Source organism: Spea bombifrons, chromosome 2 (assembly GCF_027358695.1).
Source record: "Spea bombifrons isolate aSpeBom1 chromosome 2, aSpeBom1.2.pri, whole genome shotgun sequence".
Taxonomy (NCBI): Eukaryota; Metazoa; Chordata; class Amphibia; order Anura; family Pelobatidae; genus Spea; species Spea bombifrons.
The window spans coordinates 98,950,066-98,971,907 of record NC_071088.1 but is presented as its reverse complement, the minus strand read 5'-3'; the positions used below and the strand labels follow the sequence as shown (position 1 = coordinate 98,971,907).

At 38.4% G+C, this 21,842-nt stretch overlaps 1 protein-coding gene across 1 annotated transcript in view; it reads right to left on the bottom strand.

Annotated features, from left to right (window-relative positions):
- UGGT2 (UDP-glucose glycoprotein glucosyltransferase 2) overlaps window positions 1-20,886 on the bottom strand; it is an 84,519-nt gene extending 63,633 nt beyond the window's left edge. The window contains exons 1-10 of the mRNA XM_053455362.1: window positions 20,520-20,886; window positions 19,686-19,768; window positions 16,501-16,631; window positions 13,589-13,701; window positions 12,205-12,379; window positions 10,016-10,112; window positions 8,866-8,938; window positions 8,544-8,644; window positions 4,177-4,276; window positions 493-553 (exon numbers count right to left, since the gene is read on the bottom strand). Coding sequence (XP_053311337.1) covers window positions 493-553; window positions 4,177-4,276; window positions 8,544-8,644; window positions 8,866-8,938; window positions 10,016-10,112; window positions 12,205-12,379; window positions 13,589-13,701; window positions 16,501-16,631; window positions 19,686-19,768; window positions 20,520-20,650 — 1,065 coding nt within the window. The 5' untranslated portion in view covers window positions 20,651-20,886. The remainder of the gene's footprint in view (window positions 1-492; window positions 554-4,176; window positions 4,277-8,543; window positions 8,645-8,865; window positions 8,939-10,015; window positions 10,113-12,204; window positions 12,380-13,588; window positions 13,702-16,500; window positions 16,632-19,685; window positions 19,769-20,519) is intronic.
- Between the last annotated feature and the right edge of the window lie 956 nt (window positions 20,887-21,842).

Sequence of the window (21,842 nt, the reverse complement as noted above, 5' to 3'; positions counted from 1 at the left end):
TTCACAACAGTTTTAAAATAATCAGAGAACTACTAGAGGCTCTCAGTTTTCCTAAAGTGTCATAAATATCTATTACGGTATTTGAAGAAAAAAAGATCTTATGTGCCTTCATCTTTTTATGTACATCGGCCCAATAAAAGGCATCTGCTTCCACTACAATCTTTATTTTTTTTTTTTGGATTAATATGGGTATGTGTCCTTAAGCAGTAAATATGCTGCTAGTCCCAATAAATATATACAGACAGTAAGCAATTGTCCCATTTGTCACAATCTAATTTAACAAATCTTGTGTCAACGCGTACTTTGATTTAGGTAGGAATGATACCTGTAGCATACAGTAAGCTTTAATACAAAGAACACCTACATATGGAGTAGAAATTAACCTGCGCAGCAATTTCACCCATTCTGCACAAATCGATACATTTCTGCAAATTTAGTAGTGAAATCAATTTGGAAAGTTCCACAGCTGTAATTAAAGATGTGAGCACAAACCTTCTGGTTTTCTTCTATCTCCCTCCTCATTTCCTGATTTAATGCAATTCTGGTTAGTGATCTGTAAAATAAAGTGGAATTAGATGGCTGCTTGACATACACAGAACTCAAACCAGTTTTCCGGGAGCTCTTTGGTTGGGGCAGATATATTTCGATTGTACCATTTTTGTCAAGAGCAAGTATTGCCAGCAGTGGAAGGTTCCCTAACATTTAGAAAAGCAGCATCCCAAAGAACATGAGACTCGGTTCCCCGGCTTCACGGAGTAAGCGCTTTTATTCTCAATCCATTCAATCCATTCTGCATCCATTCTAAAGCATTCTGTCCTGTCAGCTTCACAGTCTGTGCACAATGAAAGCTCCTTCAAAAAGAGCAGTTGCTGATGGTGGTGATGATACCTAAAGGTCCAAGAATATTAAGAAATTCTGTAGCACGAGTGATCAAGCCTGATACACACCCGAAACAATGAATCAATCAGATAACCCCTGGGTCACCACTGACAAAGCCCCCACCACAAAGTAAACACAAGTAGGGTCTAATAATTTGTTATTGGGAGGGGGATTGGGGGTATTCCCCTAGGAGAGGATTTTGGAAATGCTTTTATTAATACATCATCACCCCTCATCCCCCTAGTTTCCTATTTCCATGTCTTCTCTTACCATGTTATTGAAACATCCCTAAATCAAGAAATCTAAACTTTTCTTCCCATCCAATCTCTCTTTCTAAAGGTAAAGAAATGAAGATCGACAGAATTTAGTGTTTCGGGATTAAAAATTAATACTATTCATTTGGAATATGCAGGCTGATATAATATATTTTGTTGTTCTATTTAGCAGTCTGCAAATGCCTATACATGACATAGTCTGGAAACTTCCGCATATTATACACCTGACATAAAGACAGCAGATTGAGAAATTCTCACAGCCACCGACCGTCCCCGTACTTGCTGTCAGATTCGATCACACGATATGAGCGCTTACGTGTAAAGGGATTGAGATACACAAAGGCTCTGGGGCACAGAAGCAGCTAAGTGCAAGTGGCCTCCAAACACATTTGTGTCATGGCCTCCAACTCCAGTCTAGTGAAAGAAGCAGCTGGTCACAAATCTCAAGAGGCAAATTGTGTTCTATAAAAGATTTGCAGTTGTTTATTCTGTGTCAAATGTTCTTCCAAAAATATTAATGATAATAATCACATTCTTTCACACTTTAATGCAATGAAACTATATGTGCGGTTCTATAAAAACATGAGAAACATGTACCCAAGATAACATAAGATCCTCACATACGGCTTAAAACATGGGAAAATCAAGGGTTATTCTTTTCTAGATTCACAAACTCCCCTATTCTCATAGTATACATAGAGGCGATATGCACCACAATTCGTACAACCAGGGCTAAATTGCCCAAAACAAAAGGAAACGGATTACCGGATGTTGGCCTTGTGTATATTTAACTTAATTCTGTAAAAGGCAGAGAAGGAGAATATCCTTTGGATTGCAAGGAAGGACAATGGAGACTAAACTGTCACCTTTAAACTAACTGGATTGTCAGCCTTGTGTGACACTGCTGAGCCTAGTAGCCATAGTATGTCAAGGAGACCTTTAACTTGATTTAAATGTCATGAGTATGGATTTTATAAGACACTCCATGAAAAGGAAACACCTTAATGCTTATGATAGCCAAGTGTCCCATTTTCCTGTGTCCTGGACACTAGAATATGTGTTACCATGAACATATCTCCTGCTTGCCACTGCACATGGGTGGTATAGGGGCAAGAGTTCCAGGGGACAAAATGGCATTTCAATGAAGGTGCATTCCCATTGTTGCTTGAAGCAGCCAAAGTGAACCAAAAAGTAGACTATGGTGGGGTGCAACACTGTACCTTCTCCAAAAGGTAACCAACTTTTTTATACACATTAAGGAATACACACCAAACTTTGTTAGCCGCAGATGCCTAACATTTACAAGAGGCTCTGTGACAAGTGCTCAGCTTCACTAAAATATGCAGAATGGTCAGCCATACTCCTTTCTAAAACCCTATTCATCCCTAGTGAGTGCCTTTTGTTGCATTAAGCCAAAAACGTTTTTTGAAAGTCTCACTTTCCGTCTACATTAGTACTAAACACACAGTTTTACCATGTAGCAGGCAATGGTTCTTATAAGCTGAGCAGATCAGAAAAGAAAGTCTTATATAGAATCCTCATAAAAGGGGTACTGTTTCTTCAGTAAGGCAGCGCATGTTTGTTGGAGATTCTTTATAGTGTCTATAAAATGACCTTGGCAATTCATTCCGTTGAATTGAGATTTTTATGACCTGTTTCTTTGCTGCTTTTGCAAACAACCGCTTGAGGTATAATCTATCTACGCCTTACTTTACTGCTCCATATAGCTCATGCTTAAACATTTTTGTAAGACAATAAATGTAAATGTGCTCTGTAAACCCACAGATGACGTTTGCCTTTTATCAATTTAGCGTATTTGGCTCCTAATTGTGCAATACAGATTTAAAAGAACGTGGTGTATTTTTCTTCTTTCTCCAAAATTACCATTCTTTAGCGTGAGTTATAAGTATGTATGCATCCCGACTGGGTCTGTCGGGGAACCTTGCTTTAAAAGATTCAGGGTTTTGTGGTCAGGCAGTCATGTTGTTGCAAATCTACGATACAGTTAAATCCCCATTGTGTGAGCAACTGAAACAGATAGGTGGTATCGTTATTAGTAATAAACAGAAGGGCTAATGTGGGCACTGGAAGCAAACCGAAATACTTCATGTGCCAGAAAAGGATACAAAAATAATTAAGGTGGCGTTGTAAAGTGCAAAGCAGAATTGTATGTTTTATTCCCTTGTATTGGTCTAAGCATCGTGTATTTCCATATGTTGTTAAAGGGAGTTATATATAAAATATGATTCTGGTGCAAAGGTTAAAAAGTGGTTTTATGACCATAGCAACTGGGGCAATGGCCTAATCAGCAGGAACATTCCATCGGTTGCTATTGTTCTAAGACCACCCAAAGCATGTTTTATGTTATAACTTATTATATGTTAAAAGTGTGCTCATTTCCTACTATCATGAACATAAAGAAGTTCGAATGGGCCAGCTTGAACCAAACATGTGTTTCAGACAGGCCTACCAAAAAGGGAGGAAAGTGAGCCAGCTAACACTCAGACTCTTTATTTTTTCTCGTATCTGGCAGGCAAGCATGCATAGTTGGATTTGCACCACTGGCCCGATCCCCCATTGCTAGGGAGAAACTATAGGAGCTGGATTTCCAACTGCACATAAGACTTTTGTAAAATAAGAAAGTATTAGTTACCATCAGTGGCATATTCTAGCAAAAGCCTAGGACTGCAGGTTATTGAACTCTCTAGATCACCATAGCTCTTAATGGGCTGGTTGGGAAGATCAATGAGATCAATGCCAAGAGCAGCTTCCTGTTTAACTATATCACTGGTTATCACCATATAGCATTCTGCACGTATGATGGCTCAGACATTGCCTATGAACGGGCATACTGATTAAATAAAAAATTCAGACTGAGAATTTGGGCTTTTTGGGCAAACCATCCATGCAAGAGTACCACGCTAGCTTCTCAACAGCCCTATGTTTTTGTGTACAGATGATTCTTTCTCTACTAAACATTGTTCTGCATTTGTCAAGCAGTTATTTTTTCCCATTAGCTTACCTTGCCTTGATAGGAAAATTTTGGCAGATGTCACGCAAAATCTTTAACGCTTCATAGGAAGGCGTGGAGAGAACTTTAGAGGCAGCTTGGAAGCTCAGATCTAAAATAGAAATCCAAGAAACACATACAATTTGCACAGCTGACTAAACTAGTTGAACAATTTAACCACAATGTAGTGTTCTTTAACACCTATTAACAGACTGCTCATAGGAGCTACTTCAAAACACATTTCACGAGACAAGAGTGTTGAGCAGAAACATCCATCCAATTAGCAGAAGATAAAACGGAAAAGGATTCATACTTTAAACTGAGAACATAGTTCTCCTTCAAACTACACCATATTGTCCACAGCAGGAGGTTTGCCATCTTTTTCTATTCCTTTAGGCTTCAGATCCTGTTTTTTTTTTTTTTTTCACACAAACATGATTGAGAGTCACACACAGGTTTGATGACCTAGGACGGCACATTTAGTCTATTGCATATTTTAAATATATATATAAATAGTTAATAAGTTCTGTACCGACACCTTTTGTTAAATTAATATACAGGCTTACCACCTATCCTAAAGTAGAGTGTTCCTACGAAACCGTTCATAAGCTAAAATGGCGTACAACAAATATGCAATGAACTCTGATTCCACTTTTCTTATTTTTTAGTAAAAAAAAAAAAGTCAAAGCAAACATTAGAAAAGCAGGAGATATCTGTATGTGAAATTCCAGGGGTAGATTCCATCAGGGTTTAAATGATATAACTGACCAAACTATGGCTTGGCTTTAAGTCTATTTTTTCTAAACTTCCTAGTGCAAATGATAAATTGGTCTTTGTACCCACAAGTTATTTTGCTTTTGAGAGTACAATGTTGGTTTGGTTTGAGTATCTCATATTCTCTACCAAGACGCTTGAAAGTAATTGCTTCTTTACGGTGCCATCTGTGTCTGTACTTTGGTTCACACAAATCAATATGGGACTTGCTATACATAACAAGGAAAGTTCCCATGCCAGGATTTACAGTGTATACTAAATGATTACATTTTGTCTTGACACATCTGTCGTAAGATGGCATTTAATACAAAATTGTAAATAATGCTCACTTCAGTAACTCTGCTTAACAGAATGAGAGACTAGAGAGTTTATTGTGAGGTCAAGTTCCTCTAAATCTCTGGAAACAGGCTGCCTGCTGGATATCAGAATGTAAGATGCAAAGAATTCAAAATGGAATGATCCGAGTAATATTTTCTAAAACATTACTATTTTCTGGAAATGTTTAAAAACTGTACTTTCATCATTTATGGAACTGTCCTACATTATGGATTCTATATTCTACAGCCTTGGTGTACTTATGTTAGGTATTATATGTGGCCTTAAAACTTTCAGATACTCTTAGCTCAGTAAAACAAGTTTTACATTTTGACTTGAACATAAAAACTACCAGCGGAAGACTGGAATCATTTAGCCAAGTAAAAACATCCGGCTAAGATGCCTGAAGGTATAGCGGCCAAAAAAACAACCGCAGCCCACACACTACCCATTTGTTAAAATATCTTTATAGGCAGCTCATTAAAGATGAAAAAATCCAGTCGGTATAAGTGCTGCCTAAAAGCCCAAGGCTTCTGTAGACACCCTGCTGGCTATATGTGGAACTGTAATTAAAATGTACAGAATTTTCAGCCACAGCTCTTAGAAGTCCTTTGGCCCTCTGTTGCCCTTGTGAGGGCTCCTTTATGCACTACAAGGTTTCTTAGGCTAAACAAAAAATTAACAATCATTTTTAGCAGCATTGTTACATTAGAATTAGTTTGGATATTATGGGAGAAATAGTATTGAAATACAAACAGTTTCTACATAATTTTAGTCTGCCATAAACTATTTAATGCAAGAGAATCAAGACTGGGAAAAAACTAACATACTGCTTATGTTGAACACCATCAAAAAAAAAAAAAATGCCAACATAACAAGCCGCAGATACTACATTAGATTGACAGATGGCCTGCCCAACAACAAATATTAGAATAATTAATTCTGGAGGTTACAGCTGAATGCGCAGGCTCAGGCACTATATGTGTTCAAAGTGTTCTCTGGGTCTAGAGAGCTAGAGACCACAATAAAAAAACGATGACACGATTGTGTTATGTGTCCATATAATTCTACCTCCATATTCTGTCATATCAAATTGGGAGAAAATGTTGACAGCTATGATGTCTATTTAGACCAGCATGCCACTATTCTTGCTAAGTTCACAAAAAAACATAATGGTTACTGCTGTAGAGAAATGACCTGTGAAGCCTATTATCCAGTAGAGAACTGCAAGTCATAGGCACTTTGAACACAATGTAATATACTAATTCAAAAAGAAGAACTGGTTGTAAGGAAGAAAAAAGAAGAAACACAATGATGGATGAAATCATTTTGATCGTTCATACGAAGGTATGCTGAATATAAAAGACATTTGTCAGAGTCCTGGGATGGCTTTATCTTACTCTACATTTTGATGACTGCGCTGTACATCAGGATGCTACTGTGGTGACTTTGGAACATCAGGCAAGACACACACAACAATATAGATAAAAGCTGACAAGCTTCAGCATCCATCTACGGAAAACTATGTCTCTAAGGATAGAGAAATAAGTCAGATGAGGACAGTCGCCCATACGAAGGAAACCGGCTGAATGTCGTTTTTGGCGATTTTGTTTTTACTTGTACGGAGAAGCACAGTCACAGAGGCTCAATGGTACTTTTTCACTTAGACAAAACACTAATTGTATTCTAGTTAGTTAAACAAATGAACGTTAACATATCTGTCATTGCATTATTTCCCCCTTAAGGTCTCTACACAAAAAAACTTACTTAAAAGAACTATCCATATGAATGCTCCCTGCCATCAGTACATGAAGCGGAAGGAGAAGTTAAATAAGTAATAATAAGTCTTGCTCCAATTTGCCATTCATGAAAATAAGGCTGGAGTGTCCCTGTGAACACATATCCTTTCTCAAAGGGGGCTGCTATTCAAAGGTCAGATGAAATTCAAAGTACCAAAAACGTGTTATGAAAGCACTGTTTCAGATAAAACAGAAGACCTACAAACTCTGGTAACTAATAGTAACATATTTGCGTATTTTGGAAGAAATCTAAATTTGGGAGGCTGGGTTCTATCCGAATAAATAAATGATTGGCCTGGGAAACCTGACTGCAGAGCTCTATCGCTGGCTATAACACTTCTCTGTTAAGATATGAGAGGCAATGAGAGTGCTTGGAACAGAGCTTGAGACTGGTGAACATTGATCACATGGATCCATCGGTGAACAAGGATGGCGTCAATTGTGAGGCTGCCCATTAGAATGGGACGCACAGAACAAGTACAAAGGACAAAGCATGTTTCACTTGGGACATTCCTCGTCAAAGCAATGGTTGCAATGGCGTGTTAAGAACCATTGATTATATATGATGGGAGATCCGTTGTCTCAAATAGAATGGCCGTACTCGAATACATACATGATCTCTCTTTAAGACATTTCCTTTATATATAAACTTAGTTAAACTAAGGAGATGGTGATTATTCTTGGAAACACGACTATTACTTATATATATCCTCCAGTGTCCTTCGGACTTGTCACACATGTCCTAGAGGCCTGCTGACTTTCACATTTCTTGCTTAACATCTCAAAAAGAAAGACCTTTATGAATGATTTATCAGATGGCCTATTGTGTGTTATAGAATTCTTGCAAAACAATAGCAGGAAATGTGGGCTTTGTAGGAGGAAATAATAATGTGGGGTATGACAGGCCATCATATACACTGTATTCACATGAACAGTCTGTGAAGGACTAACCTGTGAGACGTCAACAAATACAAATTAAAAACAGAAATCCTTTAATAGTCTATGTGGGTTTCAAATAATAAAGCAACATTCCCTCCCTCCATTTTCTCGACACGCATTTTTCTTTAACAGAGAAAAATGTTAGTTTATGTTATTAAAAATGCATTGTTCTGTAATTGTGTGATTGCCATGGTAACTGTGGGCTGCAATGTGCTTTGGGGAGACATACATTTTAACTTATTTGACATTTAAAGGGGTTATTGTATACAGACTTAAGAGGTAGTTGTGCTATTAAACTGACATTAAAGTCAGTGGGGATTGTCAAACAACACTGCCAGAGCAGTATAATAAAGAAATATTCCTGTAACATGCCCACAACATATCCCGAGAACAACTGAGTTACATTAGAATTTAGAACACTAAATATTAAACCGGTCATCTTTCTCGTGGACCAGTAATCAATATATATTATTTTGCGGTGTCTAGGATGGAATTGTATGAACTTTTTTCCAATTTCCAGTGATTTTTATTTAAAAAAAATATTAATCTTACCTTGCAGCTCCCAGACTTTCAGGGGTAGCATTTCATTGGTGCTTTCAATAAGATGCTTCCGAAACTCCACCAAATTCTCCTTGAGATCAGGATACATTTGTCTAGAAGGAACATGCATTTTATGGGACACTCATATTTACAATCCAAGGCTCTCTTTTGATTCTTTAACACACATAGTATATTACAAAGCTTTGTTCTCAAGACAAAGGAGAGTAAAAAAAACGAAGAAAGGAGAAAAACAAAGTAATGCTATCGCACCGATGCACAAAGCAAAATAGAAGAAAAAAAAAAAACACAGTTTGAATACTTATCACAACCTTACATCAATTTGTCAAAGTAAAATCCTTGTACATCTTCAGATATTCCATCCTCACTTTTTACCGTAGCATTGTTGGCTAAGAATTAAATAAAAATTAAAATGGTAAATTTTCCATTAAACAGATAGTAAATAAAAACTCTAATGAGAAGTTAATTGCTGTAAACAATAATTAAAAACTGTAGTGGTGTAGAGGTACAGGGAATAAATGCCATTTGCAGTTAAAATCAAATTAAAATGCTAGTGTGTGCACAATTTTCTAATAAACTTCAGTTAAGGTAAGCTTGTTAAAGGCACATTCCTGCCATCGTAGGCACTTTAATACATATGATAGCTGCATGGTTTTAAATGTTCATGTTTTGCAAATGCATGGGGGGGGGATTTCTCCTTTTCGCAACCCTAGCTAAAAGAAGTGTAGAAGATGTGTCCAACCGCAGTCAGTTCTGGTGCTGGCTCAGGAAACACCGCGGGCCGTGGGTAGTTCATAGCCATGTGCGCATGTTTAGAAAGCACTCCACCACCATTTACTTCAATAGAGGCACTTCTGGCTGCTCCACTCAGTGGCTAAGCAGGAGGAGGGGGGGGCAGCTGCTGCTGCAGGACTGCAGCTTCTGTGTCCGGTAAGAGCTTCATATTTTTTTGAAGAATGTATATTAAAGTAACCATTTTAATCGCTGGTGTTAATTATGAAATTGTTGTTTCATTTAATTTAACTCCCTGTGTATACAATATCTATGATTTCCCATATCAAAAATTACTGGACAACACATAAAATCTGCCCCATAATCCTCTGCCTCTTGTAGCTGTATTCTGGCACATTTACAGTATGTGTCGATAGCTTTTTCTACATATTTAACTATACAACTAAATTTACGATGTCACACATTCTGAAAGAGTCGGCATTCAAGAGCGGGAGCTCCGCAGGCTTACTCAGGCTTCCTACTGTTAAGTGCGATGCACGTCCTCGACAAAAGGATAAATAAAATGTAGACACTAATTATTCTTTAAAACAACCTAGAACGAAAGCGTACTCCATGTTAGCTACATGTTTACATGTATGCGGGCAGCTGTAGACCACACAAGCGTCTATCCCGGCTAAACATGAATTCTTTATCCCTGACAGCTACCTGTCCAATTGCATTTAGCTTGACAATACCTTCGACTTGCGTGTCATCCATTGCTTTGTACTCCGTGCTTTTAATAGCCAGCTCCACCCCGTATCCAGATAACTGCATTCTCCGTGTGCTGGGATGCTGATTACATGTAAAACGCATAATAGAAAATGTATACAGACGCAATATATTTATTTCCATATAAAATCAACAAGAAAAATGCAAATAAGCATTTGATCCATAGTGCCAACTAGGATAAAAGTCAACATTTTGCTGCTGCTTTTAAAAATGTCACACAGCCAAATTATTCCAAACATTGCCTTCTATGCCCCTGTATAAAAGCAGCCCCGACTAGTAAGCCACATGCACTATAAATTGCTGCAAGACATGCTAATAGTTGCACGCGCACACACACATATAACTACTAGTACAAGATTAAAAGGCATTGTGCCATTTTCTTAAAGCAACTCAACTTCTGCATACCATTTATTTATTTACCAAAAGGAAAGTTGGGGTTTTTAATGCCCTTATTGAACTATTCATTGTGAGGGGCCAACGTGAGTATGTTTCCCCAAGGAGAATGGCCGTGCTGGCCCATTATAGCATATAATTCAATGTATAAAAATACTTTAAAGAAAGCTGGATGATTTAATGAGACGATATACTCTTCCTGCAGCAGAAGCTCACAGGATTTGGACCTTCATAATGTATAGTGAAGTCAGAGAGCTGAAACACAACTCACCTGCAAACGCTCTCTTTAGTGAATAAGCCTAAATGTTTTATCTATGTCTATGCATTCACGTTCTGTGATTTTTGTCCTAGACAAGAACACCCTGAATACTTATCCTATTACATTGTGGTAAACAGACTGGATCATTGTTAATCAACCAGCCAGATATCCTCACTAACAATAGTGTGTCGTGGAACAGACTACATAAGCACTGTCCAATGAAGAAGCTCAGTTTAAGCGGTATCAGGAAAGCCATCCAAAATATCACTATATTTCATGCTCAACGGGAAAAAAACGGGACCCATCGTTTAATGTGCATATCATAGTTATGCATTTATCGATGTTTATTTTACACTTCTGCCCTGCTAAATCATAATATTAAAGCATGTCCGCCATTTATTTGAACATTTTCTTTGTGGGATCTTTAGAATTTAGAACATTTCAAGGTGACAATTTCTAAAACATGCAATACATTATAGAAGGAAAAAGAATCTTCTTAAAACAATAGAATACCCAGCAAAGAATGGCATACAATTAGTTTCCTGAAGACTCTTTTAGACATTCCACAGGAACCTACGGTTCCATTCAAGTTGATACATTGTAACGGTGTGGCCTACATGACCTAATGTTCAAAAAAATGGGCCCAAAGACCTTAACGGGAACAAAGAACAGCATCTGAAAAGAAGGAACATTTGAACAGCATGTATACAACGAGCGCACAGCGAAATTATCTAGGAAACAGATTCTTGCTTCTCAATTCAAGCAAACTGTAATGGACCATCATTTATGGTGCTTTTATCTTACGTTGGTTACAGTTGGATGGCCGCAGCTCATGCCAGGTCTGTCCGATTACACTTATGTCTACCAAGCATGGACAACGTTTGGATCTGACTACACAACACACAGGGGCACCAATAAACTATACCAATAAAATATCATACGATTTGTTAATACATGTCCTTTCAAAGTAATTGTTGCTAGAGAGGCATAGCATGCTAGTTGCTAGAACTTCCCTGTCGCTGATACAAGGACCACACTACCTCTCACCCTTTTCTGTGCCTTATGTTTGTCACCCCATTCCATCGAGATTGTAAGCTTGCGAGCAGGGCTCTCTCCACCTAATGTATCAGTTTTTGTCTTAGTCTGTCAACCCTAGTCTTGTTATACCCCTTGAATATATGTACTGTTAGAAGTGCTGCTTAAATTGCTGGCGCTATATAAATAAAAAATAATTCTGTCAAAGATATTTGGTATCTTTCTTGTCTATTGATCGTATGTTAATCATGGTCAAATCGAAAGGCTTTCTGGAGTCGTATTAAGGAGAACAGATTTTAAATTGATATTTTATGCCATTTTACCTATTCATTGAAGACATTTTGAACAACATTTTTTTTAAAGCTGATTCTACACCACAAAGATGAACCAACATCACACCGAGACTGTCAATTTAAAACAAAAATGCAAACTGAAAGGTTACAATTTGAACAATGCAGCCACACGTACCTGAACGTAGTGCCTTAGTACATAAATGATTTCTTTTTTTTCTGCTTTTTCTGCCAGTATTTTATGAAAAGATGCAAAGTCCTTTGTACCCACTTCTGCATACAGAATAACCACAGGGGCATTCTTGGCAAGTGTTGGAAATGTATGATCCACTTTATACAAGTAAGGTCTTGGTCTTGAGAAAGAAAATAGAAAATTTCCTTGAGGACATCATACAGCTATGTGATATAAACAGACTAAACACACACAAAATGTGGGTGGCACTATACTTGATTACTAAATAAATGTTAGCAGATAACTGCCTACAAGACAATCAACATAATGCCTATGGTTGCCATACAAGCTAAAAACAAATATACAGTGCAAAGCTTCATAAGCAGTTATTAGCTGTCAGCGTACTTTCTGTCGAAAGTATGTTTCACAACTAGTTTTCAACAATATAAAAACAGCACTGTGAGATTAACGGTAGTTCAGTTCCCCCTCTGGTTCAGGTAGTCCTGCTGTGCCATTTTACAATAAACCACAGTCAACACTAGTAGCGCAATAGTCGGGTGCCCAGGGCCGTCAGTGGCCCACATTGGTCGGTCCCTTGTGTTTAAAGGTGGTAGAGGAAGGAGAAGTAATTGTATTGAAAGAAACATGATTTCTTTTGCTATAGGATTGAAGAGAAGTGTGTCTTAATGGGGTCCACAATGTATGGTTCAGGGGTCTGTTTACATTGCATAAAGTGGAAGGCATAACTGGGAACTTTGTACATGAGCTGAACCTTAGACTATTGAAATATTAACCCTTTAACAGCCCATCATGAAGATTCTATTTAATGACAAATGTATTAACCAAATGGATCTTTTAGCAGTCCTCATCGAAACCTTTACTTGTGATTATTTAAAAAAAAAATGCGTAATTGAGTCACCTGTATTCAGGCAGGGATATCACCTATGATATGCTGGCAGCAAAAGCACCAGTTGGCAGTCTTGTACATTATCACAGCAGTGTGTCTTAGGAAGGGGTCAGTTCCAGACTATGTGAACCTGAGAATATGCCCCTTTAGCCTAAGATTAGGGCAAAACCCCCAAGACTCAGAACCCAGTGTAAAGGACACACATATGGTCAGCATATGAGGGATTATATCTGTGAGCAAACACAGTTGAGAAGCGATTTGAGTATCATTTTAGATGTTACTAACAATCTGGCTGGCAGAGTGTGTGTGTATTTCATAATTTCAAAAGTAATTATGTCAAAATGGCACAGTTAACTCACTTTTTTAATCTGTGACTCTATTATTGTTAATAGTATAATCATTGTTTTTAAAGATATGTTTTGAGTACCTTTTCATCATGAGGCAAGCCAACACTAAAGTTCAATAGGTCTTGTAATATTTTACCTTTCAGATGCTTCTTTCAGCAGTTTTTTTATCTGACTTGTTTTGCATGTGTGCTTCCCATGGATCGCGACAAATGCGCCACAGTCTTCTGGAGGGGGTTCATCAGCTGCAATCTAAAATGTAAGTTATTGGCCTCAAATAAGATACTTTAATTACACTCAAACATCAAACTACTACAAAAAGCTTTTGAGCTTTTTGATCTTATAAGAATGTTGAGATGAAAGAAGAGCAAACGAAAGGACCCTTGCCTTTCCCTTAAAAATGTAAGAAATTTGGAAACAAAAAAGACATTTGAAATATAAATATATACAGCGTAACATTCGATAATATATCGTCTACTGGCAAAACACAAAAAACGCGGTAAACATTAACATCTAAGCAATGTTTCGCTACGTTCATGCTGAATACTTCTGACTAGTTAGTGTTCCCGTTCAGGAGCCATCACAAATGAGCATTGATTATAGGAGGTATAGTCTGGCATGAAGAGGTAGCCACCCACGGTACTGCATCCCAAATGTAACACGATGGGTCAATGGCAACCTACAACAGGACCAGAATCCCCGTAATATAGAGCAGGCATACATATAGCGGAGCATTTTTTGGAGCACTGCAAGTAGCAAAAGGCAGAGGTTGAGCCAATCAATGTTTTGCTAATTTCTAGCATTCCCTCCCATAAACACCATTAACTTAACTTTAATTCACTTTTGTCCTATATGTTTAGGGGTTAGAGCACCCATGCTTTCTACAGTTAAGGGTCATGCGGTATATAGATCTGGCCCACAGTACAATAACGCATGACATATACTCAAAACAAGAAGTCAGTAGTTGATAACTCAAGACAGGCAGCATTTTAATGATATCTAGAAAAGTCAAGACCAGGGAATAGGTCCATGGTTTTGTGGTACTAGGGGCTGCTGTTCTTGGTGAAACTAATCCTGTTGGACATAGCATCACAAGATTTAATCTCCTCCGTATTTCCTCCTAATCAATTGCCCACAACTTTAATAAATCATGTTGGGTTATTATAGCTATGGTAAATGTCCTAAGGGGGAGATAAGCCACGTGGAAGTGTTTTCCTTCCTTGTTTCTACATGCCTGCACCTACTTCTTACCGTAGCATACAACAATGTAATTTCTAATTCAATCATTAATTTAGTTGGTGATAAAGCCACTTTTATAACTTTGCATTTTACATAGGGAAACCTCATTGCCCCCAAATAACCGTGAAACCTTCATGGATCGGATGCTGGGTACCATTTGTTCTTCTTCTACTGGCTTACTATAAAATAAAAAGCTTAGTGCTACTGGGAACACTGACTAATTGCTAACATGGATATACTTTATACAAATCCAAAACACAAAAGGGTATCTCAGGTAAATGTAGCTGTATCCCAACTTTAAATTTGGTCTCTTTATTTTCTCTAAGCCCAAATTTACACAAAAAGCTGAACAGATTTACAAATAGAATGAATTTAAAAAATATCAACACCTCCCACTCAGCATATCCATTAGTAGAAAGAACACATGGGAGTTCCGAAAGGAAGAATAAGGAAGAACACAGATTTAAGGAGCGATGAACTAAAGGGAAGGGAGCAGATATATCTAGGAAAGGATGCATTAATGGCAAAATATAATGGAATAGAATATCTGAAAGTGGGCAACTTTCACAAGCAGGGAGAACACCACAATTTTTCAATGGATATTCATACAATTAATTAAAATAACCTGCAGCTATATTATTAACAACAGATAATTTGTTAGACCAAGGACAGCTTCCGAGTGAATGCAACAGGTTTTGTATAGAGTTAATTATAACTGTCTATTCCATGGTGCATTTACTTGGGAATCGATAACAACTTCACAACGCAGGCCAATAAAAGTTTACGTTTCATAACTGATTAATATTTTCTGCTGGAGTATGTGGTGCATTCAAAACTTTAATAAATAAGCTAAAATGTGTAATCACAAAAGCACAGAGATAAAAAAAAAAAGAAATAAAGCGTGGTTCTAATTTTTAAAAGGTTTGCTGTCATGTGACGTTTGTAATTTAAAACTTACAAATCATGCAATACGACTCAGCTTAAACAAACTTGGAATTTGGTGACGGTGCAAACATTTTGGCCATCTAAACGTGAGAGTAAAAGTGGATTTGTACATGCAGCCCAAAGTGCATGTAAAGGAGGTGTCTCAATTTAACATGGATTTTAACTTGATGAAGGCTGACTTTCAGGAACACGCAAAGAATAATCTCACAGAACCCCCATAAAGGACAAACTTCATTCTGGTCGAAAGAGAAACTACCAGCACTTCTATGAGTTGCTGAACTCATCTGTAGAGATTTTGCTGGGATTTGACCCTATAATGGTTTTCTTCAGAAAACACTGTATATTGGTTTAGTTAGTAATTTGTTTTTCTGTTTAGAAGCGACTCCCCACTTTGCAAACCTAAGCTTTCCATCCCACTGTGGGTAAAGTATGGTGTCATCCAGGGGAGAGGGTTGTGCACAAGTGAATAACAAGGATTTCTACATATGCAATATCACCATCCTTGACTAACAATGTCTATACACTGACTGTGTAACAGATGAAAAGGGGCGCTACAACGGATGTAACGTGATCAGACGGCCAGTCAAAATGACAAAATTATTAAACAAAACAATTAATGTGGATGCTTAGAAATTGATCAGGTAACATTTTTCTCCTTTATGTCTATATAACATGGCTCTACCAGTGCTCACAAAGCAATAAAAGATTTTAAAGTGTGTGAAGCCTACATCAATGTTTTCATTCACCAACATTATCTGTAACATTTGCAATACTTGCCATTAACAATGTTAAAGAGGCAACTAATTGCCGTCACGTATCATGCCCAGATCACTTAATTTACTTTGTAGGTTGAAAACATATTTTTACCTGTTGAAACATTTGGATGGCAGGAGAATAGGCTCTTATCGAGAAAGCAAATTTCAGCAAGGTGAGCTGCAGATCAGACAGAAATTGGCCAGCCTTCTTTAAAATCAAGTTATAATATGAAGACTCGGTACCTAAAATGTAATAACATTCTTTAAAATGTAAAAACAGCAGAAATATGTTCATACAAATAAGTATCAACACTGAATGCAAGAGTAAGTAAATACAATCGGGTTGAAATGTACCGAGACCAAGGGGGGTTTTCTACAGCCTTTCAGCAGAAATGGCGGATGTTAATCCAGAGAAGAAGTATGTGCATAAGCAAAACAAGCTTTAGATTATCCCCAACACAAGACTAATATCCAAGTTAAGCTTGATTTACATCGAGCAGAAACACCGCTCTTAGCTTCTGTCAAATTGTGGGCTCCAAATTTTTAATCTTCTCCTTTAGAACGAGCCCGAACCCAACAGTGACTGGAAGAACAGTGCAGCAAACCTTTAGCACAGCAGTAGAGCAGAGACAGTTTAACAATCTTACAAGATCCACAGCCAGATAGAGAATAGGTGATGATCATGGGAGTTGAGCTTCTCATGGCTACTACACATGGCTTATTAATAATGTATACGTTTTGCATTTTAATATACAAACAAGTAAACTGTCAACGGCTGACAAGAGGGAGTCTCCAGGTCTTAGTTGCCCCAGCAATACATATCAATTTTTATTCAGTACATGTTCCTTTCTACCTTTCACCTATGGATTTCTTGGTACAAACGTTAAGTGAATGCTAGTGGGTAGTAAACCTTACTCATGTGCAAAAAATATTTATTTCGTGTTGGTCGTATGGCTGATGCTGTATCTAGATGCAAAAACAGCTACTTAGAAGGAATATACAAATTATTGCATAAGGCCACTTTAAAAACGATGAACATTCCATGTCCTTTCCAACCATTTCAACGTTAATGACATCTCCAACTTAATATGTTTCTTCTTTTATTGAGGTTACCCAGGTGAGCTAGTGGAGAAAAAGAATCTTTGTATCTTAAAGCACATTTCTCTGCAAAGCCTAATGATACTGAGGGGCGAGAAACAATGCCATACTGTGATTATGATATACTTCATCATTAAGCTGTTCCGTGCAGCCTAGGAACAGATTATAAGGTTCTGAGGAAGAATATGCAGAGCTATTTTTGCTCCCTCTGGTACATAATAACATATGGCGGTTTTAAAAAGGCGAGAGCTGTTTGCAGTCCACCTTTGGTAGCTACACAAAATCAGTGATTGTGTCAATATGGGTAAGTGATTGCGTCAATATGGGTAGAAACGGAAGAGCTTAAAGCATAGCTTCAATTTAATTCTATTCATGAAACCAGATTAGCGATCTAATTATGCATGAAAGAATATGTAGGAAATACAAGTATGAAGTGTTATACATTTATTATGGAAAAAAAATAATTCAATGGCTACCTACTATTTAAACCCATATATACACGTTAAAAAAATTGAAGTATTGAAGCTGCCCAATGTGAGTCAGGTATTGCAATGTTTTGTGTATATATATATATATATTTATATATATATATTTATATTATATATATTATATATATTTATATTATATATTATATATATATATTATATATATATAGATATATTATATATATATATTATATATATATATATACCGTATTTGCTCGATTATAAGACGACCCTGATTATAAGACAACCCCCCAAAATCTGAATATTAACTTAGGAAAAAAAGAAAAAGCCTGAATATAAGACGACCCCAAAGGAAAAAAGTTTTACCAGTAAATGTTAATTCATGTAAACTATTTTTTTTAATAAAAGCTATGATTGAGAAAAATATTTTTTTTGTTTTTATTTCTTGTATTTTCCAACCTGTCCCCCAGTTACGCACATCTGCCCCCAGGCTTGCCACTCCAATATGGCACTGTGGCCCATGATATGCCTTTTAACCCTCTATATGCCACTGTGCCCCATGGTATGCCTTTTGACCCCCTATGTGCCACTCTGCCTCCAGAAATGCCTTATACCCCTATATCCCATTCTGGCATTTAGGGGGTTAAAATGCATATTATGGGGCAGAGTGGCATATAGGGAGGTATAAGGCATTTCAGGAGGCAGAGTGGCATTAAGGGAGTTAAAAGGCATTGTATAGAGCACTCTGCCTCCAGAAATGCCTTATACCCCTATATGCCACTCTGGCATTTAGGGGGTTAAAATGGATATTATGGGGCAGAGTGCCATATAGGGAGGTATAAGGCATTTCAGGAGGCAGAGTGCTCTATTAAATGCCCCCTTAACGCCACTCCAGAAATGCCCTATGCCCCCATTTAACGCACACACAAACACACACCCTATACCCCCATTTAACTAACACACACACACACATAAACTCTCTCTCTCAGCCCTCTCTTACCGGTGCTTCCAGCCGGGGCAGCGGGCTGACGTCGCCTTCCGCTGCAGCCAGAAGGAGGTGGAGTTGGCAGCGGGGGTTTGTATGCGTCCATCGCGTATACTTTCCCCGGCTCCCCCCCCGGTGCGGGGAGCTCTGATCTCTGACAGTCGGGGAAGGTCTACGCGACGGACGCAGACAACCCCCGCTGCTAGCCACAATTCCTTCCGGCTGCAGCGGACGTTGTCTACGCGGATCGCGTAGACGTCAACCCGCTGCCCCGGCAACACAGCAGGAAGCACCGGTAAGTGTGTGTATGATTGGGGGGGGACAGGAGGATCCAGGTCCCGTGCAGCGGTGCGGGGGATCTGGATCTTAGTCTCCTAATCAGACCTCTATTTGAGGTCTGATTAGAAGACAACCCCGATTAGAAGACGAGGGGTATTTTTCAGAGCATTTGCTCTGAAAAAAACCTCGTCTTATAATCGAGCAAATACGGTATATATAGTGTTCAATTGACGCAGAGAACAAGAATGGGGAACATGTACAATCTGACACTTCTGACATACATAAAATGTGATGTTTTTGATTGGACATTGGTGGTCACATTACCCAAACATACATTGTTCAGCCCCATCCATATTTTTGGTTTAAGATTATATATATATAGGATATGGCCCCTTAAAAGTTATGCAAAGCAATATTTTTTAAACAACAGTCTACATGCTATCAGTCTACACTTGCATTTTCGTAAGGAACCATTTTACTGTTTCTTACCTTTGTTCTTATAGATTGATAACTCTTGCACCGTTCCCAAAAACTGCCAAAATTTCTCGTTTCCTTCTTCTGCCATAAACTCGCTACAAGACAAAAAGAATCCTCGTCATCTTCCAAATACTAATAGTGAGAAACTACATGCCGCTACAACGTAGGTAAAAGGTAAGCAAGCCATGTCAAAACAAAAATGTCTCTATTCTCCACCCTGTCCCTACTTTAGCTCACACAATCCTAGCAGTTACAACATAAATTCTATATTAATAATCATCACAATTTGAAGGGATCGGGTCAAATTCTACAAATTAAGGGACTTTACACATGGAACAAGCCTTCTTTTCTTCAAGTCATCGGGAGTTTGTTTATAATCCTAAAAATGTTAATTTTATATATATATATATATATATATATATATATAGTAATTTAATATCAGACCCAGTGCTTCGCGGGATCAGTGCCACTCACTTTTTAAGGTGATATGGGCCATTCGGTTATCTGCACCAAAGCTTAACACATTTTTGCTATAGGAGCCAAATAAATATAAAAGGGAAGGTAGTGTGATCCCAATTAATATCAGTATATAAAGAACTGTAGCAGGTATAGTAGATAGCAAATAGAAATAGCGATTTAATGGCGGTTTATAATGTAAGGTATTGTTGGATCTCAATGAACGCCTACATTTTGCCAAAATAAATATATATTAGCACTGGGTGTTATCAGAACTTATTAGGGACACACAAAATACACAGTCGTTTAACATGTATCACTTCTTGTTAGTAAATCACAGTAGCCCACCACTGTAATACCCCATGATTATTGCCCCAGCTAATACCACACCTGGCCTCCAGTAATAGTGGGGTGTCTGGCCATTTGGCAGCTAAACTGGCGGTCACTCCTTTGGCTGAGGTCTGCCCCATAAGAATGGGGAATGCGGAATAAAAGCACCAGAGGATATGCCACAAAAGCATTGTTTCTATTTGGTTACGGTGAGATGCAGGAACGCAGAGCGGGTTCAATGACCGCGTACTGAGGGGTAGACAGCCCCTGCAATGGGGAATTCGCAAAACGGGAAACTCAGTGTTAACGGAGAGATATAGCGGACTCGGTGCCCGCCCTGCTCCCTCACACAGCCTATAACTCGCGGCTTAGTCTCCGGTTCATAGCCCGCCGCGAAGGATGCTCAGCTCCAGCTTTCTCCAGCCAGCCGCACACGCGCTTCCGGGATCCCCCTCCACTCTCGCTACGTGACGTCATGTTACGGCTTCCCATTGGCTGTTAGGAGCCGCTATCCTCTGCTCTGCGCCCAATGGGAAAGCGGCAGCTGTCAACCCGCAGAGCCCCTCTACATAAGCGCTCTGGGCCCGGGGGGATTGGACACGTTGACGGTCGTCGTGGGAGTCCGAGTAATGGGAGACGAACGCACGTTAATAAAGCGACGATTGAGAAGGACGCGCTGTGCCTGCATTTCGCCATAATTATATTCCGCTAAATCTGTGTGTGGATCCCGCGTGTAATAATGACCCTGAGCAGGCCCGCTTAGATAACACGCCTGCTGCCTAACGTTGTGTTTACTAGCCTAGCGGATCTGACTAGCCAGCGTCCCATTGGAAGTTATATTGTGAATTAGGGCGCTTTCTTCTCCAGTGTGGACCTGCATACATGCCAAGTGTCTTTAAGGCAGTACCTATGAGTCCCAAACCCTTCTTTCCTCTAATGACCCTTTATTACAGGAGCTCAGAATGTTTACTGGGAAAGGGTGTCTCACAGTGTTCCACAAGTCCCCTTTTTGTACCTGCACCACCTTATAGATTGCAAGCTCTTTGAGTAGAACCCTCCTAACGTGTTCATTCTCTAAATCCAAATTGTTGTATGCAAGTCTGCTTGCTATGCTTTATTATATTACTTTGTAAACTAACATTTTAATTCTTTTCCCTTTATTCACTGTTCCCAGTCCATTGTGGATAGAGATTCCTTTTCTATCTTACAGATGCCAGTTATGTCATGTTGACGTCACTGTCCTCCCAATAAAGCTTTTTAATATTACTTATTTTCATTTATTTTTTTTGTTAAATATTTTCTTCTTGTTTACGTATTTTCTCCATCTTTTCCCCCTGCACCAATTACACTGCGGTCAGTCAGTATAGAAATGTAGCAATGTCT